General features: G+C 37.3%; 2 protein-coding genes across 15 annotated transcripts; one reads left to right on the forward strand and one right to left on the reverse strand.

Annotated features, from left to right (window-relative positions):
• Window positions 1-4300: 4300 nt before the first annotated feature.
• On the forward strand, window positions 4301-8205 carry LOC103946546 (G-type lectin S-receptor-like serine/threonine-protein kinase At4g27290). 5 transcript variants are annotated; one of them, XM_009357265.3, is made up of 7 exons: window positions 4301-5791; window positions 5914-6027; window positions 6392-6576; window positions 6670-6880; window positions 6981-7221; window positions 7319-7469; window positions 7544-8205. In XM_009357265.3, exons 1-7 carry the CDS (start codon window positions 4510-4512, stop codon window positions 7832-7834), a joined length of 2475 nt encoding a protein of 824 aa, XP_009355540.2. In that variant the 5' UTR covers window positions 4301-4509; the 3' UTR covers window positions 7835-8205. The 5 variants fall into 5 exon arrangements, with proteins under 5 accessions (XP_009355540.2, XP_009355538.2, XP_048420075.1 ...); XM_009357263.3 differs by having other exon boundaries at window positions 4302-5791; window positions 5911-6027; XM_048564118.1 differs by having other exon boundaries at window positions 4302-5791; window positions 6428-6576.
• A 3746-nt stretch (window positions 8206-11951) lies between these two features.
• On the reverse strand, window positions 11952-16258 carry LOC103946548 (serine/threonine-protein kinase STY17). Of its 10 annotated transcripts, none has more exons than XR_007250789.1 (5): window positions 15924-16258; window positions 15644-15753; window positions 13921-14024; window positions 13145-13258; window positions 11952-12365 (listed from the first exon to the last, which is right to left on the reverse strand). XR_007250789.1 is itself a non-coding variant. In XM_048564131.1 (5 exons), exons 1-5 carry the CDS (start codon window positions 15949-15951, stop codon window positions 12261-12263), a joined length of 432 nt encoding a protein of 143 aa, XP_048420088.1. In that variant the 5' UTR covers window positions 15952-16232; the 3' UTR covers window positions 11952-12260. The 10 variants fall into 10 exon arrangements, 3 of the variants coding, with proteins under 3 accessions (XP_048420088.1, XP_048420090.1, XP_048420089.1); XR_007250790.1 differs by having other exon boundaries at window positions 15893-16227; XM_048564131.1 differs by having other exon boundaries at window positions 13950-14024; window positions 15924-16232.
• Window positions 16259-17302: the final 1044 nt, after the last annotated feature.

Below are 17302 nucleotides of genomic sequence, written 5' to 3' on the forward strand. Positions count from 1 at the left end.
AAAACCATTTCATAAACAAAGTTCTAACCCATCGCCGTAAAACCTGTATACTTCCCAGAAAATAGAATATACATATATATATATATATATATATATAAGTCATGCTCAGAAAAATGCCATGTCAAATGTCTCTAAATAGAATGCAAGTGCTCAGGTAATGTCAAATCAATGCCATGTAATCTGTCAGCCGAAGTCACCTAACATGACCTGTACGGCTGAATCTAGAGCTCAAATCTCCATCTCACTAACTATACCTGCACACGAGTCGAAACCACCTAAAGTGGTATGTACGACAGGACTGGGTGTATAATAAGTACGCTTAAGTGCTACGATCACGTGAAGACTGGGCAAATAATCGTGGGCCACCTACGAGTCGGAACCACCTAAAGTGGTCTGTACGACAGGACTGTGCACCTAACTTGGATCCAAGATGAGCGTGTGGTGCGGGAGGTGAACATCACGTGAAGGACTGTGTCCAACTCTGGGCGGGAGCACTAACATCGGGGGTGCATATTATGAGCTCTCTATGCATCTCAAATCACTACTGAACATAAGCATAAACCATAACTTACCTGGCACTTACATGTGCGTCTGCAACACCAACACATATATAAATATGCAACAATAATGCATAAATGACTGGGCAAACCATATAGTGGCATATAAACATATAAACATTTCATTTCACTTTCTGGGAAAAACATAAGTATATAGGTATTTATGGAAAACCAAAAGCCCACTCACTGGTATGTAGAAGGGTCGTAACCCCCTTGCCTCGAGTGACCGCGCTCGTCCTCAGGATAGGTCTCACCTATATGCGAAACAACTATAAATACGTTAATTTTAAAGCACATAACCAACATCACGAAATAACTTCTCATACAAAGCTCAAATGGGGTGTATGAATACACCAACGTGATCTACTCAACCTCAAGAACATCCCCAAATTTTTAAAATAATTTTCCAACGCCGCACGCGCCGACCAAGGCACAGCCACACGCGCTGCCCATGCGCAGGCACGTGTCTGGCACACTGACGGCGTCAGTTAACGCCGTCAGGAATATTCCGTTAAATCTAACTGATGCCGTTAACGCCATTAGGAATATTCCGTCGTCTTCTCCGGTCAAACTCTGGCGCCGTCGCCAGCGTCGGAAAACCGGGAAAAATTCAAAACTTCGTATCTTCTTCGTTTGTCAATCAAATTTCACAAAATTGGTACCAAAATGAAGCTTACAACAAGAAGAACAAATCCATACCACTTTCAAGCAACAAAACCAACGGAATCTAGCCGGGAAAACAGCACCAACTCCGGCCAAACCTACAACTCACGATCTTGACGTCCAAAACCTTCAAACGAACCACCCCGAGCCTCCTAAGGACCTCACCAAGCTTCCTACAAGCTTGAAATTCCCAAAAACACGAGAATTAACGTGTGCATGAACAATGACCAAATCGGGGGATCCCGAGACGTGAAAACGAAGGTATCCTTACTTGAAATGGGTATGGTTGAACTCCTGAGGACCTCACGAGCACAACTGTGTAATTTGTTTCCTCGATCTGTGAAGTTTTCCAAGGGTTATGGTGTTGTCCATACAAGAAAATAGGAATGGGAGAGAGAGAGAGAGAGAGCTCGGGACAGGGATAGGGATGAGGGTGAGTGTGGGGGTGTGTGTGTGTGGTCCAAACTCCACCAATCAAAACTCAAAAACAACCACACAACGAAAAAAACCATATTAGGGGCAAAAACGTCATTTCACCCTTACGGTACGAAAAGTCCGAAACGGGCTGTCACACTACATGTGTTATACAATTTTCAATCTCGCAGCAACGCGCAGGCACCCTTGTTAGTCTTTTTCTACATGTGCACATCCATGTTAGACATAAATAAAATAGACAAATGATGTGTGAGAATCCCTTTTACCGGAAAAGGATCATTGTCGGATTCTTTTCCTGGAAATCCCGTGATCATGACCGTTCATCATACATCGTGCGGTCAGAAATTATTTCAAATTTTAAAATTTAAAATTAAATATAAATAGTATGTAACGAAAACCGACCGTATGATGTACAATGAACGACCACGATCACAAAAAAAGGATCCGATGAGGATCCTTTTCACTTTTTACCAAACAAAATCGGGACCACATTGTTTATTGAACAAGACTTGACTGCTGAATATTCAGTAGCACCTTTTGCTGCCAACCAATCATGGCTGGACACGTGTCCAAGTTGTAAATTTTTTAATCACAACTTGGACACGTGTCCAGCCGTGATTGGTTGGCAACAGAAGGTGTTGTTGAATCTTTCAGCAGCCAAGTCATTTCCTTGTTTATTCTACACAAAACTTCAATAACAAAATAAACCAACAATAAAAACGCAAAGAGAGGTAACAAATCAGAGTGAGATCAGTTTCGTTGTCGCTGCCAGAAGAAGAAAAGCCAACTCTGCAGCCCTGCTGTATCATCCTCTTTGCTGGCGTGCGACTACCAACCATCACTCGAGTACCCAATACCCAATTTTCTGCTTTCAATCCTCTTTCGAAATTTTAAATTCGTCTAAAAAATCTGCAATTTTTCTTCATTGACATGTAACATATTTTTTAAAGGTACTGCTAGGTAAATTAAATTTTGTTCATTGACATGTAACATATTTTTTAAGAGTAGTGCTAGATAGATTAAAATTTTAAATTAAATTTGCAAATTAAGTAATATGTCATTAATAGGAAATAAGCACGGTAATCAACATTTACATAATAATCAATTATCAACAACTACATCATTTGGTTTACAAAATTTGGTGTAAAAATTTAATCTTCTTAGCATTATTTAAAAAAAAAAAAAATTAAAACAACAATGTCACTTCCACTCTAGCATCACTATCATGGAAAATACATTGTTGTGAACATATTGCTACCATGGTATGTAACATTGAGTAATACGGAATATGAATATATGAGGTTGAAAATAAAAGATGTAGTAGTTGTAGAAATCAAATCTAATAGCTAAAACATTTGTACTTGAGTGTTACGTAGCATTGAAGACAGACCTCAAAATCTGATGATGTTGGATAGAAATAAGGTTATTTCACATGCAATGAAAGTAAAAGAATGAAGCGGCGAGCAATCAAGAAAAGTAATTGAAGAATTGGTAATTCGTGTGTTAAAAGTTTATTTACTGCTATCATATTCTGAAAATGTATATTTGTTGATTCACAATTGGCCGGAGTCAAAATTTGGCCTAATTCTACCTTTTAATTACCAAAAACGGGATTTTAATATTTTAAGATCATTTTAATATTTTATTATTTGTTTAATTCCTTTCTTATTTGGTTTTGCTAGGGTTTCTAGGATAAGAACATTATAAATAGGCCTTAGGTTTGTAATCTTATTCCTATTATTAGTCAAATTGGAGTTTATTCTTTCTTTCTTCCTAGAGAATTCTAGGGGTTTGCTAGTTGTTTTGTAGCCAAGGAATAACGTTCGAGCTTCCTTTCTTATATCTGCTATGTCATCTACGAAAAAAAAACCCAAAACTTGTTTTAGACCTTTTAGTTTCTCATGAACTCTAAACTTCGAAATAAGATTTTCTTCCTTCCTATTTCTCTTTCATTTTCTCTCATCCCCTCACATATTTCATTTTATTTTTACTTTCTACAACAAATATTATGAAATGTTAATGTCACTTAAATGTGACCATTCAAATATAAATGAAGATGGAGAACAATCTTACTCCCCTGCTCCTCTGTTAATTTTCAACCTCCACCGCTACGACTGATAGTGACGTTGACAGGCTGCCATATTCACATGGCAGAAAACAACGACCAAGAGAAAGACCCAGCCTGTACGAACTTGAACTGTACGAACTTGAAAGGTCTCCAAGGAGTTGGTCTTTCATTCATTGATGGGGCCCGATCATTGATGCACTCTTTTGACCTACTAAGGTATGAATCGATTGTACGGAAATATCTTGCTAGAGTAATGTTAGTCAGATTAATTTTTTAAATTAAAATTTGTAAATACTTATTGATAATTGAATTATTATTAAAATATTAATTAACATGTTCATCATTATAATAATTATTATTAAATGAGTTTCAATTTTAAAATTTGTGTAATAAAATAACGTTGGTGAAGACTGTAGTGAATATGAGCACAATGGCCCGAGCTAAATACGGTTACGCGATGGGTCGAGGCAGCAGGTAATAAAAGACTCTCAGTTTTGTTTTTATTTTTTTTGCTTGAAAACCATTCATTTTCCACCACTGTTGGATGCTTGAATGAGAAAATGCATATTCTTGACTGCTTTACGGAAAGAACAAGACTTTCAGCAGTCACTCCTGCTTATACCCACACGTGTCCAAGTTTTGCTTATACGTGGTTACCGGTCAATAACCAATCCTTCACGACATACATATCCGATCTTCTGAATTAACAATCGCTGGGGTCTTTTTTAGTTCTATCCTTAACTTGGATCAAACCCAGTAAGAAGGGAGATCAAGACCAAAAGTTCAATGGTTCATCTTTTATTTTCGTTGGTGATCGGTTCTAATTTGCTCTTCATGTTATCCACAATTTGCTTTGCAGTTAACAGCATTAGTCCCTCCCAGTCTGTTCCTGATGGCACGACCTTGGTTTCGAAAGATGGAAGCTTTGAGCTTGGTTTCTTCAATTCAGGTAGTTCCACGAACCGTTACTTGGGGATTTGGTACAAGAACATTCCAGTTAGAACTGTTGTTTGGGTTGCAAACCGATGCAAACCCATCAATGATTCTTCAGGCATGTTGGTGATAAACGGCACAGGTAATCTTGTGCTGTTGGGTCAGAACAAGAGCGTCGTTTGGTGGACAAGCTCAGTTAAAAATGTCCAAAGTGCAAGGGTAGAGCTTTTGGATTCTGGTAATTTAGTCCTAAGAGATGTCGTCGCAGGAACCTATTTGTGGCAAAGCTTCGATTATCCTTCTGATACGTTGTTACCAGGAATGAAGATGGGATGGGACTTGAGGACTGGTCTAAAACGGAGTTTATCAGCATGGAAAAATGCAGAAGACCCTTGTCCGGGAGATTTCACTTACGGGATCCAAATGCAACTTAATACATATCCTGAGGCATATGTGCGTATAGGCACTGCAAAATTCTATCGTACTGGCCCATGGAACGGCCTGAGATTCAGTGGTTCACCAGAATTAAAGCCTAATCCACTTTATAGTTTCAAATTTGTGTATAATGAAGATGAAGTGTACTACATGTACAACCTTGAAGATAAGTCTGTAATCTCAAGAATAGTTTTGAACCAAACCACCAGGTCGCGTGATCGATCTACATGGATTGAAGCGGATCAAACTTGGAGGGCCTATTCATCGGTACCTAGGGACTTGTGTGATCATTATGGCTTCTGTGGAGCCAATGGAAAATGTATCATAGGTGAGAATCCAGTCTGCCAATGCCTGAAAGGATTCAAGCCTATGTCCCAAGAAAAATGGAATTTAACCGACTGGTCTTTAGGATGTGTGCGGAAGAAACCACTGAGCTGCCAGGGAAGAGATAAAGATGGGTTTGTTAAATTTTCTGGATTGAAATTACCAGATACTACACATTCTTGGGTGAACAAAACTATAAATCTCCAGGAATGCAGAATCAAATGCTTGAACAACTGTTCATGTATGGCTTATACAAGCTCGGATATCAGAGGAGGAGGCACTGGTTGTGTCATCTGGTTCGGTGACCTAATAGATATCAGGCAGTTTCTGGTTGGTGGGCAGGAGCTATATATTCGAATGTCAGCTTCTGAGTTAGGTATGGAAATTTGCTCTGAAACAAAGTCCATTCTGCTTCTATCAAAATTAACTAATTCACCTTAATTTTTCCCCGTTCTCTTTTTTCGTTGCAATTTTATTTTGTCTACAATCATGAAGAAGACAATGATCATCGATTGAAGACAGCAATGATAGTTGCAATTACCGTAGCAGCAATAATTTCTGGTCTTCTGTTAGCTGGATATTACATTCACCGAAGGAGGACAAAATTAAAAGGTAGATGAAGTGGAATGAGCCATCTTTGCACATTATCCGTGGATGTTCTTTGATTGTATTTGAATAGATATTTGAGAGAAAGGATTTGAAGTTCTATTGTGCTTAATTTGGTTAGAAGAGATATGCTTAAACTAGCACATGTTCCATCTGCATATATAGGTTTTAGTTGGCTTACTCTTACTTGAAGGCTATGGCTAAATATTCTCGTCCCGGATGTTTTTTTATTTTATTTGGATGAGATGGATGAGTATTTGAGAGAAATGCATTTAGGATTTTATCGAATATAATTTGGTTAAGAGATATGGTTAACCTAGTACATATTCCATCTGCGTATACAAATTTTAATTTGCTTAATCTTACATAGCTAACATGAAGTCCATTCGAATACATGAGAAAACAGAAGTAAGAGAAACAAATCAGAACAATGAAGCGGAACCAAAGGAGGACCTGGAGCTTCCTCTCTTTGACGTGACCACAATAGCTACAGCTACAGATAACTTTTCAAGCGATAACAAGCTCGGAGAAGGTGGTTTTGGATCTGTTTACAAGGTAAAGTTGTAATCTGCTTCATAATACAGGCCAAATTAACAAACAATCACTTCATCCTGTGTTTCGTTATGTTGAAATACTGTAAATTTTCAGGGGACGCTAGTAGATGGACAAGAAATTGCTGTGAAGAGGCTTTCGAGAAGTTCTGGCCAAGGATTTAATGAGTTCATGAATGAAGTTATAATGATTGCCAAGCTTCAGCACCGAAATCTCGTAAAGCTTCTTGGATGTTGTGTTCAAGGAGAGGAGAAGATGCTGATTTATGAATACCTGCCCAACAAAAGCCTGGATTCCTTTCTTTTCGGTTTGAAACATTGTACCTTATAAAATATGGTTGCTTTAAAATAATTTCATATATAGGTTTGTATACAGAACTGAAGTTGGATTTCGATTGAACTTGCCAGATCAAACAGGAGAATTGCTGTTAGATTGGCCTAAACGTTTCGACATTATTTGTGGAATTGCTCGGGGTCTCCTCTATCTGCATCAAGATTCCAGGCTAAGAATTATTCATAGAGATCTGAAAGCAAGTAATGTTTTACTTGATAATGAAATGAATCCGAAAATTTCAGACTTTGGTTTGGCTAGAATATTAGTTGGAGGTGATCAGACTGGCGGAAATACAAACAGAGTGGTTGGAACATAGTACGTTTCTCTTGAAATTATTGCCACGATCTACTTTTCATTCTCATCGGTGGATTATTATGTTCTCACTGCTCTATGATGTTTCTGTGTTTTACAGCGGTTACATGGCACCGGAATATGCTCTTGATGGGCTATTTTCTGTCAAATCAGATGTCTTTAGCTTTGGTATTTTGGTCTTGGAGGTCATAAGTGGAATAAAAAACAAGGGATTCTACCATCCAAACCACAGCCAAAACCTTGTTGGACATGTAAGTAGCAAGACTAAGCTTCATACATAGAGACCAATGGATAACAATTGACGGAGTTTTTTGACATGTTTCAGGCATGGAAATTATGGAACGAAGGCCGGCCTTTAGAACTGATGGATACATGTTTAGCAAGCTCATGTATGCTATCAGAAGCGTTACGTTGCATCCACGTTAGTCTCCTATGTGTGCAACATCATCCTGAGGACAGGCCAAACATGGCATCTGTGGTTATAATGTTGGGAAGTGAGATTGCATTGGCTCACCCCAAACAACCTGGTTTCTTTACAAAAATGGAATCACACGAAGCAGGTAACCAATCGTCTTCAACCAATGAAATATCAATTTCGCTTTTGGAGCCTCGATAGGGTCGTTTAGCTGTGTATAGGTTAAACACCTAACGCGTGCGTGGTCAGGAAACAAGCAGTTTGATATACAGATCCAGGTGGTCTGTCTGTTATTGACCAATAGATGGGGCTCTTTATAGATGGTTCAAAGCAGGCAAGAATGATAAAAGAAAATTTGGTTATTCTTCTATACTACATTGATATACATCTTTCTTTACCAAAGTCTTTGTATATACACAGTGCCTCCTTGAACAATTTTTGAATGAGGCTACGAGAGATTCGTATGTTCTTTCCAACAGGCCCAATAGAAGGGCTTAGCATTTTACTGTCGGACATGACCCTTGGGTTGTAATTTTCATATTATTCAGTCAATAAATTTGGAGGTTTTCTCAGTTCCTGATAAATTCCAGATTGGTAGTGAATTTTAACTTAGGGGACAGTGCATATTTGCTTTATGGTCAGATATTAAATTGTATGTTGCTCAAGGTTAGCATCAGGGCGGCCCTGAGGTTTTAGGGGCTTGTACAAACTATAAGCAGAAAACACCTAAAAATAAGCCAAGTGTGGTGGTGGTCAGACACTTCAACTCATACAGAATTGTTTTGGGTTCAAAACTGCTTGATACTTTTTATGAACTTCTTGTTGGAGTTAATGATTAATACGAAAAAAAGGAATATCGGGGAGATTCAAACTAGTTTGTTAAGAAGCGGAAGAACCACAGTGTGCACGTTTGAATATATGTATTCCCCCACTTTTCTTCCTTCTCCAAGTTCAACCATTGAAGGAAAATTTGTAAAAAACTAAGTTCATTAAGCAACTTATTGCATGCATTTAACAATTAAATGGCAGAAGTATGTTTGTATGCACTTTGAAACAAAACTTTAACTATGAAATTCAAAACCTAGTAGTTGTGATGAACCAAGACTCAACTCAAATCAAAGAGATAGAGTTGAGATTTCTTCATACCTTTAGAGTTCCTCTTTACATGAGCAAAGGCTAATTCATGCCTCGCCTTGAGTTAGGACTTCATGGCCTTCATCTTCATCTTGTAGCCTCCTTGGATTCTTCAATTTGGATGCTTGAATGATTTTCCAAAAGTCCCTAAAGTTGGAGACCTCTGAGTTCTGACACCAAAGATGGTGAAGGAAGTAGATGAGCAACCATGGGAGTAAAGAGTACTAATAAAACTCCCATGGTAGCCAGCCTCCTACAGGAAGAAGAGAGCTTTGTGTTTTTCTCTCTTTGCATCTTGGAAAACCCTAATGAGGTTAAGCCTTATAACTTCACTTATATACCATCCAACAATTGAGTGGTCAACTTGAAAATAAAGGCAACCCTTCTCTATGGCCGGCCTCACTATGTTAGAGGGCCTTGTGCCCTTTTGTGTTTAAGTTGTCATACAACTTAAGATTATGGGCATGAGGCTCCTTTTAGCAAGGCTCAAAACTAACCCAAGGTCTAAAACGAACTTATTTGTTTAATTAATTAACTTAATTCTAACCACAAACAATTAAACTATTTACTTATTCTTACTCATTTTCATTAAATCCAACAACCTTTACGTTACACGGTGTGTGATCCATTAGACTCCTTTCAGCGAGGCAATGAGCGATCAAAACGTTTTCTAATTGATTGTGAATTGAAACTTACTTTCAATCCTCCCTCTAGTGATTATACACCTTTAGGGTTTCCACAAGCTATGAGTAACATCTAGCAGTATATTATGTCTACCCAAGCTAATCAGAAGATGATGGAGAACCTATTCAGTTTGGGACTACAAATGCAATATTGTCTTTCTCTAATACAATACTCTTGAACAATTGTTTGGTTTGATAGTTTATTCATGTCTACTATCCAATATGATTCTCTTACTTACATGATTATCTTAAATGTGATTTGGAACGACTTTCTAAATCTCATTCATACTTGGCCGGAAATTCTTAATTGTATCATTAGAGTATTCTCTCTCAACGGTTTGAATGTTAGAGATCCCTTGTTATGCATTCACTTGCCTCCACAGTTAAGTACTCAACCGCATCTATGCTATGCACACCCTCTGATAGAGTGTCTTTGACACAGTCAAAGATCAAAGACCTAACCACAAGATAACTATGATTAGGGGTGGGCAAAGGGGTTCTAGACCTGCAGGTCGGGGCTTGTACCCGCGATTCTAAACACAAAACACAAAACAGATTGGGACGAGGCGGTATACGAAATTAGTAGGGCGGGGTGGTTCTAAAAATAGAAGGGAACGGGCCCCCGACCCAACACGTTTCTAGCATAGAATTAATTGGATTAGAGTTTTATCCTCATCCCAATCTTCTCAAATACACAAACTCAGACAGAGTTATTTGGTTTCCCTTTCTTCCATTACTTTACACTTCGATCTTTCCTCCTCAATTGCTCTCACCATCCCAGTTCTGTTCGTCGCCATTATCATCAGACCTCGATCCAAGGTAATTGAAATCCGCTCTCCTCTTTTTTTTCTGTCAATTTATAGCGAATTTTTTCCTTTTTTGTAGATTTAATTTTTGAATGCATGCAAGGAATTCATATGAGAAATGCAATTGTGGTTGATGATCTAGTGCTCCTTGATTTCTAATGTAACCTTAAACCTCTACTATGTGTGTCTCTCTCTCTCACTCTTTCAAAATCAGTCCATCTGTCGAACTCGAATGGACGAACAACGAAGTCGAAGAACTAATTATCCATCCCCTCCATATGACTCAGATTCATAGTTTTTTAAGGTATTATGTTTTAGGGATTTAGTATTGAAAATTAAATTAGGGTTTTCTAGATTTAGGGATTTTGTTGGGTTAGGAATCTTAACCTCTGTTCTGTTCCAATTTCAAATCTTTTATTCAAATAATTTGGGTGGATGGGGTCAAAATTAGGATTAAGCATCAACTGGTATCAGTTTGGGAATTTAACCAACGTTAAAATGGGATCATGGTATCTTTGAGAACTCTAATTTCAATGATTTGAGATTATATTTATATGTTGATGTGCACAATCTGTGTTTCATTACTCCTAATGTGTAATATGTGATGTTGCTGCTATGCACTGCAGTGTAGCGGCCGCTGCCCCATTTTAAAATAATTTAAAAAATTGGAAAAAAAAAAATAGAGTTAGACCCGTGAACCGGCCCGTTTGAAACAGGTCAGGTAAGGTCTGGTTCTAAAACTAAAAATCTTTGTACCCGGCATGGCTCGCCTCGTTACAATTTAAAATGGGCAAGGTTCGATTCCTTCAAAATTGGGCTCGGCCCGACCCGTGCCCACCCTTAACTATGATGCGTCTAGTGAAATGACTACTTTGCATTATCCCAACCATGTGTTCTCATGTGACATAAGTATGAGAACCCCTTGTTGATCGCGTTTAGTAGACTCATTCTCTATTGAGCACCTATATATTTGTATTGATATCAATCACACCAATGACTCAAGACCAATCACTCTTCCGAAGAGAAGACAACATGTACTAATCTTAATGGATCATTAATGCCCAATTGGCAATCTTATGATTATGAACGTGTAGGATATGTGTACAAAAGAGAATGGTCTCATGAATCTAACTTCTATAGATCACATTCTCCTAATTACATATTCCTTAGATTGATGGAGAAGGAAAGTAGGGGTTGTCGAGGAAGACTGGGGGGGGTGTGGGAGTCTAGTTGATGAGAAGAGGATGTTACGGTTTAGTAGTATTCCTCTTCACATTATTGCTAGCCCATTATGAGGCTAAGTCCACCCCTACCCCTTACTGTAGATAATATTGTTTGCTTAAAAATACATGTGAAATGTCTGTAAAGTATTATCATATGATTGAGTTTAGAGCACACTAGCAATTGAGCATGCATAATGCCGCGGGTTTTAAAATTGTGTTAAACGTATGAAATATATTAAAATCTATTTACATCCATATCAAAATTTATTTACATATTTATGTTCAATAAGAAATAAAAGATAAGAGATTAGATGTCAAATGAATCCATTGTGATGCTTATCAAATACCCTACACTACGGATTCTTATTAGTAAAGAACCATATGAGAAAGTGATATTAATGTCCCAAATCTTCGTGAAAAACCATAAAATGGTCACTTCCAAATTCAGGTTTTCCAAATACCCCACATGATATGAAAAAAGTGAATATGTTCCAAAGCTTTGTAAAAACTATAATAAGATCTCTTCCAAGGACATGAATTATATCCCTCACAATTGTTACAATTTTATTCAAATACAAACATGTATAATGCTCCCAGATTCAATTATCCAGAGACCAAATATTGGGAACTTTCGAATTATAAGCTCATTGGACATAACATCCCAACTATAGGCATAGGGAGATTCGAAATCACACGGGTATGAAAAGAGAAGCAAAAGAAAAAGCAAAAGTAGGAGAGTCCACTCACCCTAGGTGAATATGCTCGTCTACGTTTCCAAAAATTAGTCCGTCACAGCTGCTAAATCCTTTTCAACTTTGTGCAAAAAAAATCTCTTTCTAATTTTTACTTTAAGTGCTGATTTCAAATCGGTGATCCGCTTCTCACCCTGATAACATTTAACAATTGCAATAATTAAATTTTATTGGTAAGGGAAAAGAGAAGGGTAAGTAATAAGCAAAGTAGACATACGTAACAAACCAACAGAGAGAGAGAGAGAGAGAGAGAGAGAGAGAGAGAGAGAGAGAGATAGAGAGACTTAATGGTTTTATATGAAACTTGAATTCCTTTAACTCTTAGCCTTCTAATAGTTGCAAGCAAAATTGAGGTTCACATGCTATGAAAGTGCTATTAAGATTTCATATAGAAAAGGTCAGTTGTTTCTTATTTTTTGTACTATTATTGAATTTTGAAAGTCTAAACGGTTGGGTTTTCTGGTTGCCTCTTTAGATTTTGAAAAGAAAAAAAAAGTACAAAAATATAAAGTGCAGGGAAGATAAACCACAAATCTCTTAATTAGCAAGGACTAAAATATGCATAAAAGCATTTGGAGTCAGGAAACATCCATAGAAGAGAATGCGTGTGTGTTCTGTCACTCTCTGTTCATGTTTACCTCAACCACAGCCAAAATTTGATTTTTCACACCCAATTTGATCAATTAAATGGCTTTGCTTATTGGTATCTTGAAAATGTCATCGAAACCCATCCCCATTATCAAAGAAATTAAAGAGGTAAAATCCACTGACTAATGATTAAAGCATGGAATGTATGAAAACTAAAATTATTGACAAAAGATACAACAAAGATAAAAGAACTCCTGTAATTGGAAAACAAAACCCAATACACAGTGAATGACGATAAACACGTTACATAGTAAAAGAAAACTACCTCAATAGACCATCCATCCATCCACCACAAAACATCTAAAGAGTTGCCATCGGTTGTCGAGAAGACATGTTCTTCACGAATGTTAAGTCCTAAATCCGAAAGCAAGGAAGAAAGCTACAAAAAATGACATAAGTTAGAAGGATGCGTACTTCTGCAGTTATCTTGGATCCTACAACATAAACAATGCACATACTATATGTATCAAATGCACTGAATAGTCTACTGCTACCCATAAATTCATTTTCCACTTCTCTTACAATTTGAAGGCTATAGATTTATAACTTTATATTAAACGAAAGAAATTATAATGACAAAGAACTCTTCCAACGTCTTCTGAAAATTATATTTAATACCCAAGCTTACTGTATTGAGGTGCCATCGTGTTTAGAGTCTAGACTCTAGACACAAAAACATCTGATGGAGAACCATAAAACATGAGTGACAGTCAACCACGGGAAATACAATTATAGAAGAACCAACAACTAATAGCATAAAATTAAGCATCAACTCAAACTTAATCACTAAGAGAGAAGTAGCAACTTTCGTAATTTCTTTTTCGGTACAAAGGAATCAACATCCGAATACATGGATAATGTTGTTTGTTAAACAACTCTCCTCCTCTGCTTCTTCAAAACTCAAAACTTTCACACTCATTGAATCAAGTAAGCCTTGTTAATACCCTTTTGGAGTTTGATCTACCAGTTCTTTAATAATGCAAACAAAACTACATAGTTTTACAGACACAATCATATAACAAAAGTCTAGTGGCACATTACTTTGAAGTAGCTAGAGCTGAATGCAATACATCTTCTAGATAGTTCTTCGCAGCAGCATATTGCCTTTTCTTGTCCTCAATTGTTAAAGCATCCAAGGCTTTATCCTACACGAATACATATCTCATAAACCTCCCAATCTTTCTAGGACCTAAATAAAATTTGACCAATTAACCAAAGTAGAAAACTACTAGATGCTCAAAGTGTCATGAACAGACTTTGTCTTCTCTAATTCCTTTCTATGTTCGGCCAATTCAACCAGCACCCCGTGGCTAATCTTTGGGGTGTAGTCCATGCAACCAAGTTCTCACATTCAAAACCCCCCTCCCCCCCCCCCCCAACAAACCCAGAACATTAATGAAAAAAAAATTAATCCTTAAATTCAATTAGACAAAATCAAGAAAATTTCTCTAAAGCCTAATTTTATTAGATCACAAATTCGAAACAGATTTTAACATGCAATACAGCTATAAGATAAGAATCCTTTTAGACTAACCTCGACGGTGGCCGTCGCCATAATCGTCGGAAAACTTGAATCCAATGTTGATGTGAAATTCAACCTGGAAGGTTGAAGAAGAGAAATTTCAACTGGAAAGATGTGGAGCACGAGTGGCTACTTGGTGAGGAGAAGTCACTCAAGAAGGTTTTCAAATGGAGTTCAGTGATGGGGAACTCTAAGTATCATTGGTTTCAGATGATCGGTGAAGGGGAGGAAATTGAGAGCGAGGGAGGGCTAGTTCGAAAGGGACAAAAATCCCCAACACTTAAAAGCTAAAAAAACCCAGAAATCCCTAAAAATCCCACAAATTCAAAACCACAAAAATCCAATCTAAAACAGCCAATCACCAAGATCGTTTAACATGAATCACGGCCATCCAAACACAAACTGCAGTTCATAACTATTGTACAAAGTAGAACTCTTACCTACAGATCCACCGCGTCCTTGCGACTGCCAATACTGATCACTCGCAAACAATTGGATCAGAATCGAAATGAAAGAGATAGAGAGATCGAAAAAGGCAAACACAGATGGAGAGAGAGAGAAGAAAAGAAGAGGAAAGGGAAAATGAAAGATGCTGAACACGAAAAGTGAAAATGAAAGATAAAGCAAGCAACCCAGTCGAAAGAAAGAACCCAATGATGATCAACACGTGGATCAAATGGGCAGAATCGACTTTTGACTGTAGAAAAGTGAAAACAGCACGGCAAGCTGAGAAGAAATCAGGGCATTTCCGTTCTATCACTATTGATGAATAGTGCCAAACTCAACTGAGTTTTAGTATATACTAGCAAAAAGGCCCGCGCGACGCGAGTTGACAACACTAATTCCACATAATTACAACAATGTTAATAATTTTATTCCAATTATATTCACGTGTACCATATCCCTCTACAATACCCCGCCACCAAAGGGGGTTCATGATTCGTTGTAACGCATGCTTTAAATTCAGAAACTTTTATTCCTTTTTTGTTCTTTAATTATTAAATTTATAATCTTTGATCGATACATATCTTATATTAAGAAGACATCATACAATTTACAATAACAACGAATGTTTTACACTGTGCAAGTGGAGCAGCTTTCATTTGCCAATTTCTTATGTGATAATGCAAGCTCCATTGCTGAATTAAAAAAGAGTAGATAAAATTGAACCCAAAAGGCAAAAGCCTTCTCTAACAAATAGATACATATAAACAGTTGTTTGTGATATAGATATGGGTGTACCTGGAAATAGAGATGCACTGAGTCGGAGAAAGCAAAGAGAGAGAATAGAATTTTGGAAGAATAATGGACGATGACAAACTGCGCGGCCAGAGCTATTGGTGGCGGTGATTCTGCATCGAAAGACAGTTAGAACAAAGTATTCAATAAATCTTACAGAACTGTAATAATTCAGTCATAAGCTTCAGATCATTGGCATTTCAATTATAAGGATTCATAATTTCAAATTTTAAGATAGAATTAACGGTTTACAAAATTAGAGACAGCTGATGGCATAGCGTACTGGCTTCAAGTATGCTAAAGTTAGACATAATCTTCCGTATGTAGAGGTGTTTTCTTTTCTGAATTTTTCCTGCAACGGTTCATAGCTGGTTTCTACAAATTTTGAAAACGGGAGCTGTTAGTATGGATGTGTGTTAAATTTATCTCGTAACAATAGGACGTATAAGAAAACAAAGTGAAGGTGCATATATAATCCATGTTTCCCTCTTTTTTCATCTGCTTTATCAGATAAATGTGAGTACTAAATTAGTGCATTTAAATTAAAAAAAGTTGACAGAGGCATAATTGGAGAAAGAAAAGGTCTTTATAGTTTCTATCAATAAAAATCAAAAGATGCTTCATAATTGGACATAGAAAATGAGATATGGCCAGGTCAAAATGGCGGTTCGCAGGTGAAAAATGACCCACTTTTTGGGTTTCTCCTTTCCCCTCCTTACTCCCCCTTCCCATTGATCACTCTTCCCTTCCTTTTCTTTCCCGCTGCCACCTGGCAGCATCCAGTCCTCTTTTTTTTTTTCCTTCCCTCCTAATTCGTTCTCCTTTTCTCTCCTATTTCTAATTGGTCCCTTACTCTCTCATCTCATTGGTCCCTTTCCCACAAGGTCGGAGTTTCAAAATAAATTAGAAATCTATAATTTAGTAACAACTTCAAATGTCCATAACTATACTGTTAAAATCCGGACTCCCAAATGGCTTTCGCTTATGTGCTCGTAGTTTTGAGATCTATTCGAAAATGTTACTTGTGACCTCGAAAGGTCAACGAATCTTAAAGATTAATTACGAAAATTCAAACCCGATAACTATTCGATTTAATTCCCAAAATTTACAGAATTAAAATTAAGTAATAAAAATAACGTAAACGTGAAATACGAATTTAAATTACGAGATACATAATGAATAGTGAAATTCTAAGGACGGGATTTCACAATAGAAGTGACACACCCCGACCCAGAAAGTCCACTTGGACCCTGAATCGAGCTGTGCTGGCCGACACCTGGAAGGTGACGAAGCCATAAAATGTGATAGTGTATAAAAAGTGAATGAATTTGATTCCAAAAGTGTCTAAATACCAGAGTGCGCTACGAGTGGGAGCGAACCCATTTCACGCGCGATGTCAGAGCATAAGTAAGGTACAGTAATGTGAGTAAGAATCATACCCTCAAAAATATCCATCAATACTAAGATTCGTCACAGATTCTTGTCGATACAAACTCGATAGCTAAAACCTGGAGGACACCAAACAAAAGGTGTGAGTAAGCAATAAAACCAAGCTTCCCAAAGTTACTACCTCTCTAAAAGTAATGCCCCTAAATGTAAAACCCGTATCGTTTTCCATAAGACAGTATAACATATATACATATATCCAAACCATACTCGGAA

Source organism: the organism of the source record quoted next, unplaced genomic scaffold (genome assembly GCF_019419815.1).
Source record: "Pyrus x bretschneideri cultivar Hongxiangsu unplaced genomic scaffold, Pyrus_bretschneideri_v1 Contig38, whole genome shotgun sequence".
In the NCBI taxonomy this organism is placed as follows: Eukaryota; Viridiplantae; Streptophyta; class Magnoliopsida; order Rosales; family Rosaceae; genus Pyrus; species Pyrus x bretschneideri.

What these genes read in the sequence shown, in the direction of transcription:
- LOC103946546 (XM_009357263.3), top strand. Translation starts at nt 4,510, where the DNA reads ATGGTTCATCTTTTATTTTCGTTGGTGATCGGTTCTAATTTGCTCTTC. An exon ending in AATGTCAGCTTCTGAGTTAG is followed by an intron (nt 5,792 to 5,910) that starts GTATGGAAATTT and finishes ACAATCATGAAG; the next exon opens with AAGACAATGATCATCGATTG. An exon ending in CCTGGATTCCTTTCTTTTCG is followed by an intron (nt 6,881 to 6,980) that starts GTTTGAAACATT and finishes TGAACTTGCCAG; the next exon opens with ATCAAACAGGAGAATTGCTG.
- LOC103946548 (XM_048564131.1), bottom strand. Translation starts at nt 15,951, where the DNA reads ATGTCTAACTTTAGCATACTTGAAGCCA. An exon ending in CAGTGCATCTCTATTTCCAG is followed by an intron (nt 14,025 to 15,643) that starts GTACACCCATAT and finishes GTATTCGTGTAG; the next exon opens with GATAAAGCCTTGGATGCTTT. An exon ending in TGGATGGATGGTCTATTGAG is followed by an intron (nt 12,366 to 13,144) that starts GTAGTTTTCTTT and finishes AAATGTTATCAG; the next exon opens with GGTGAGAAGCGGATCACCGA.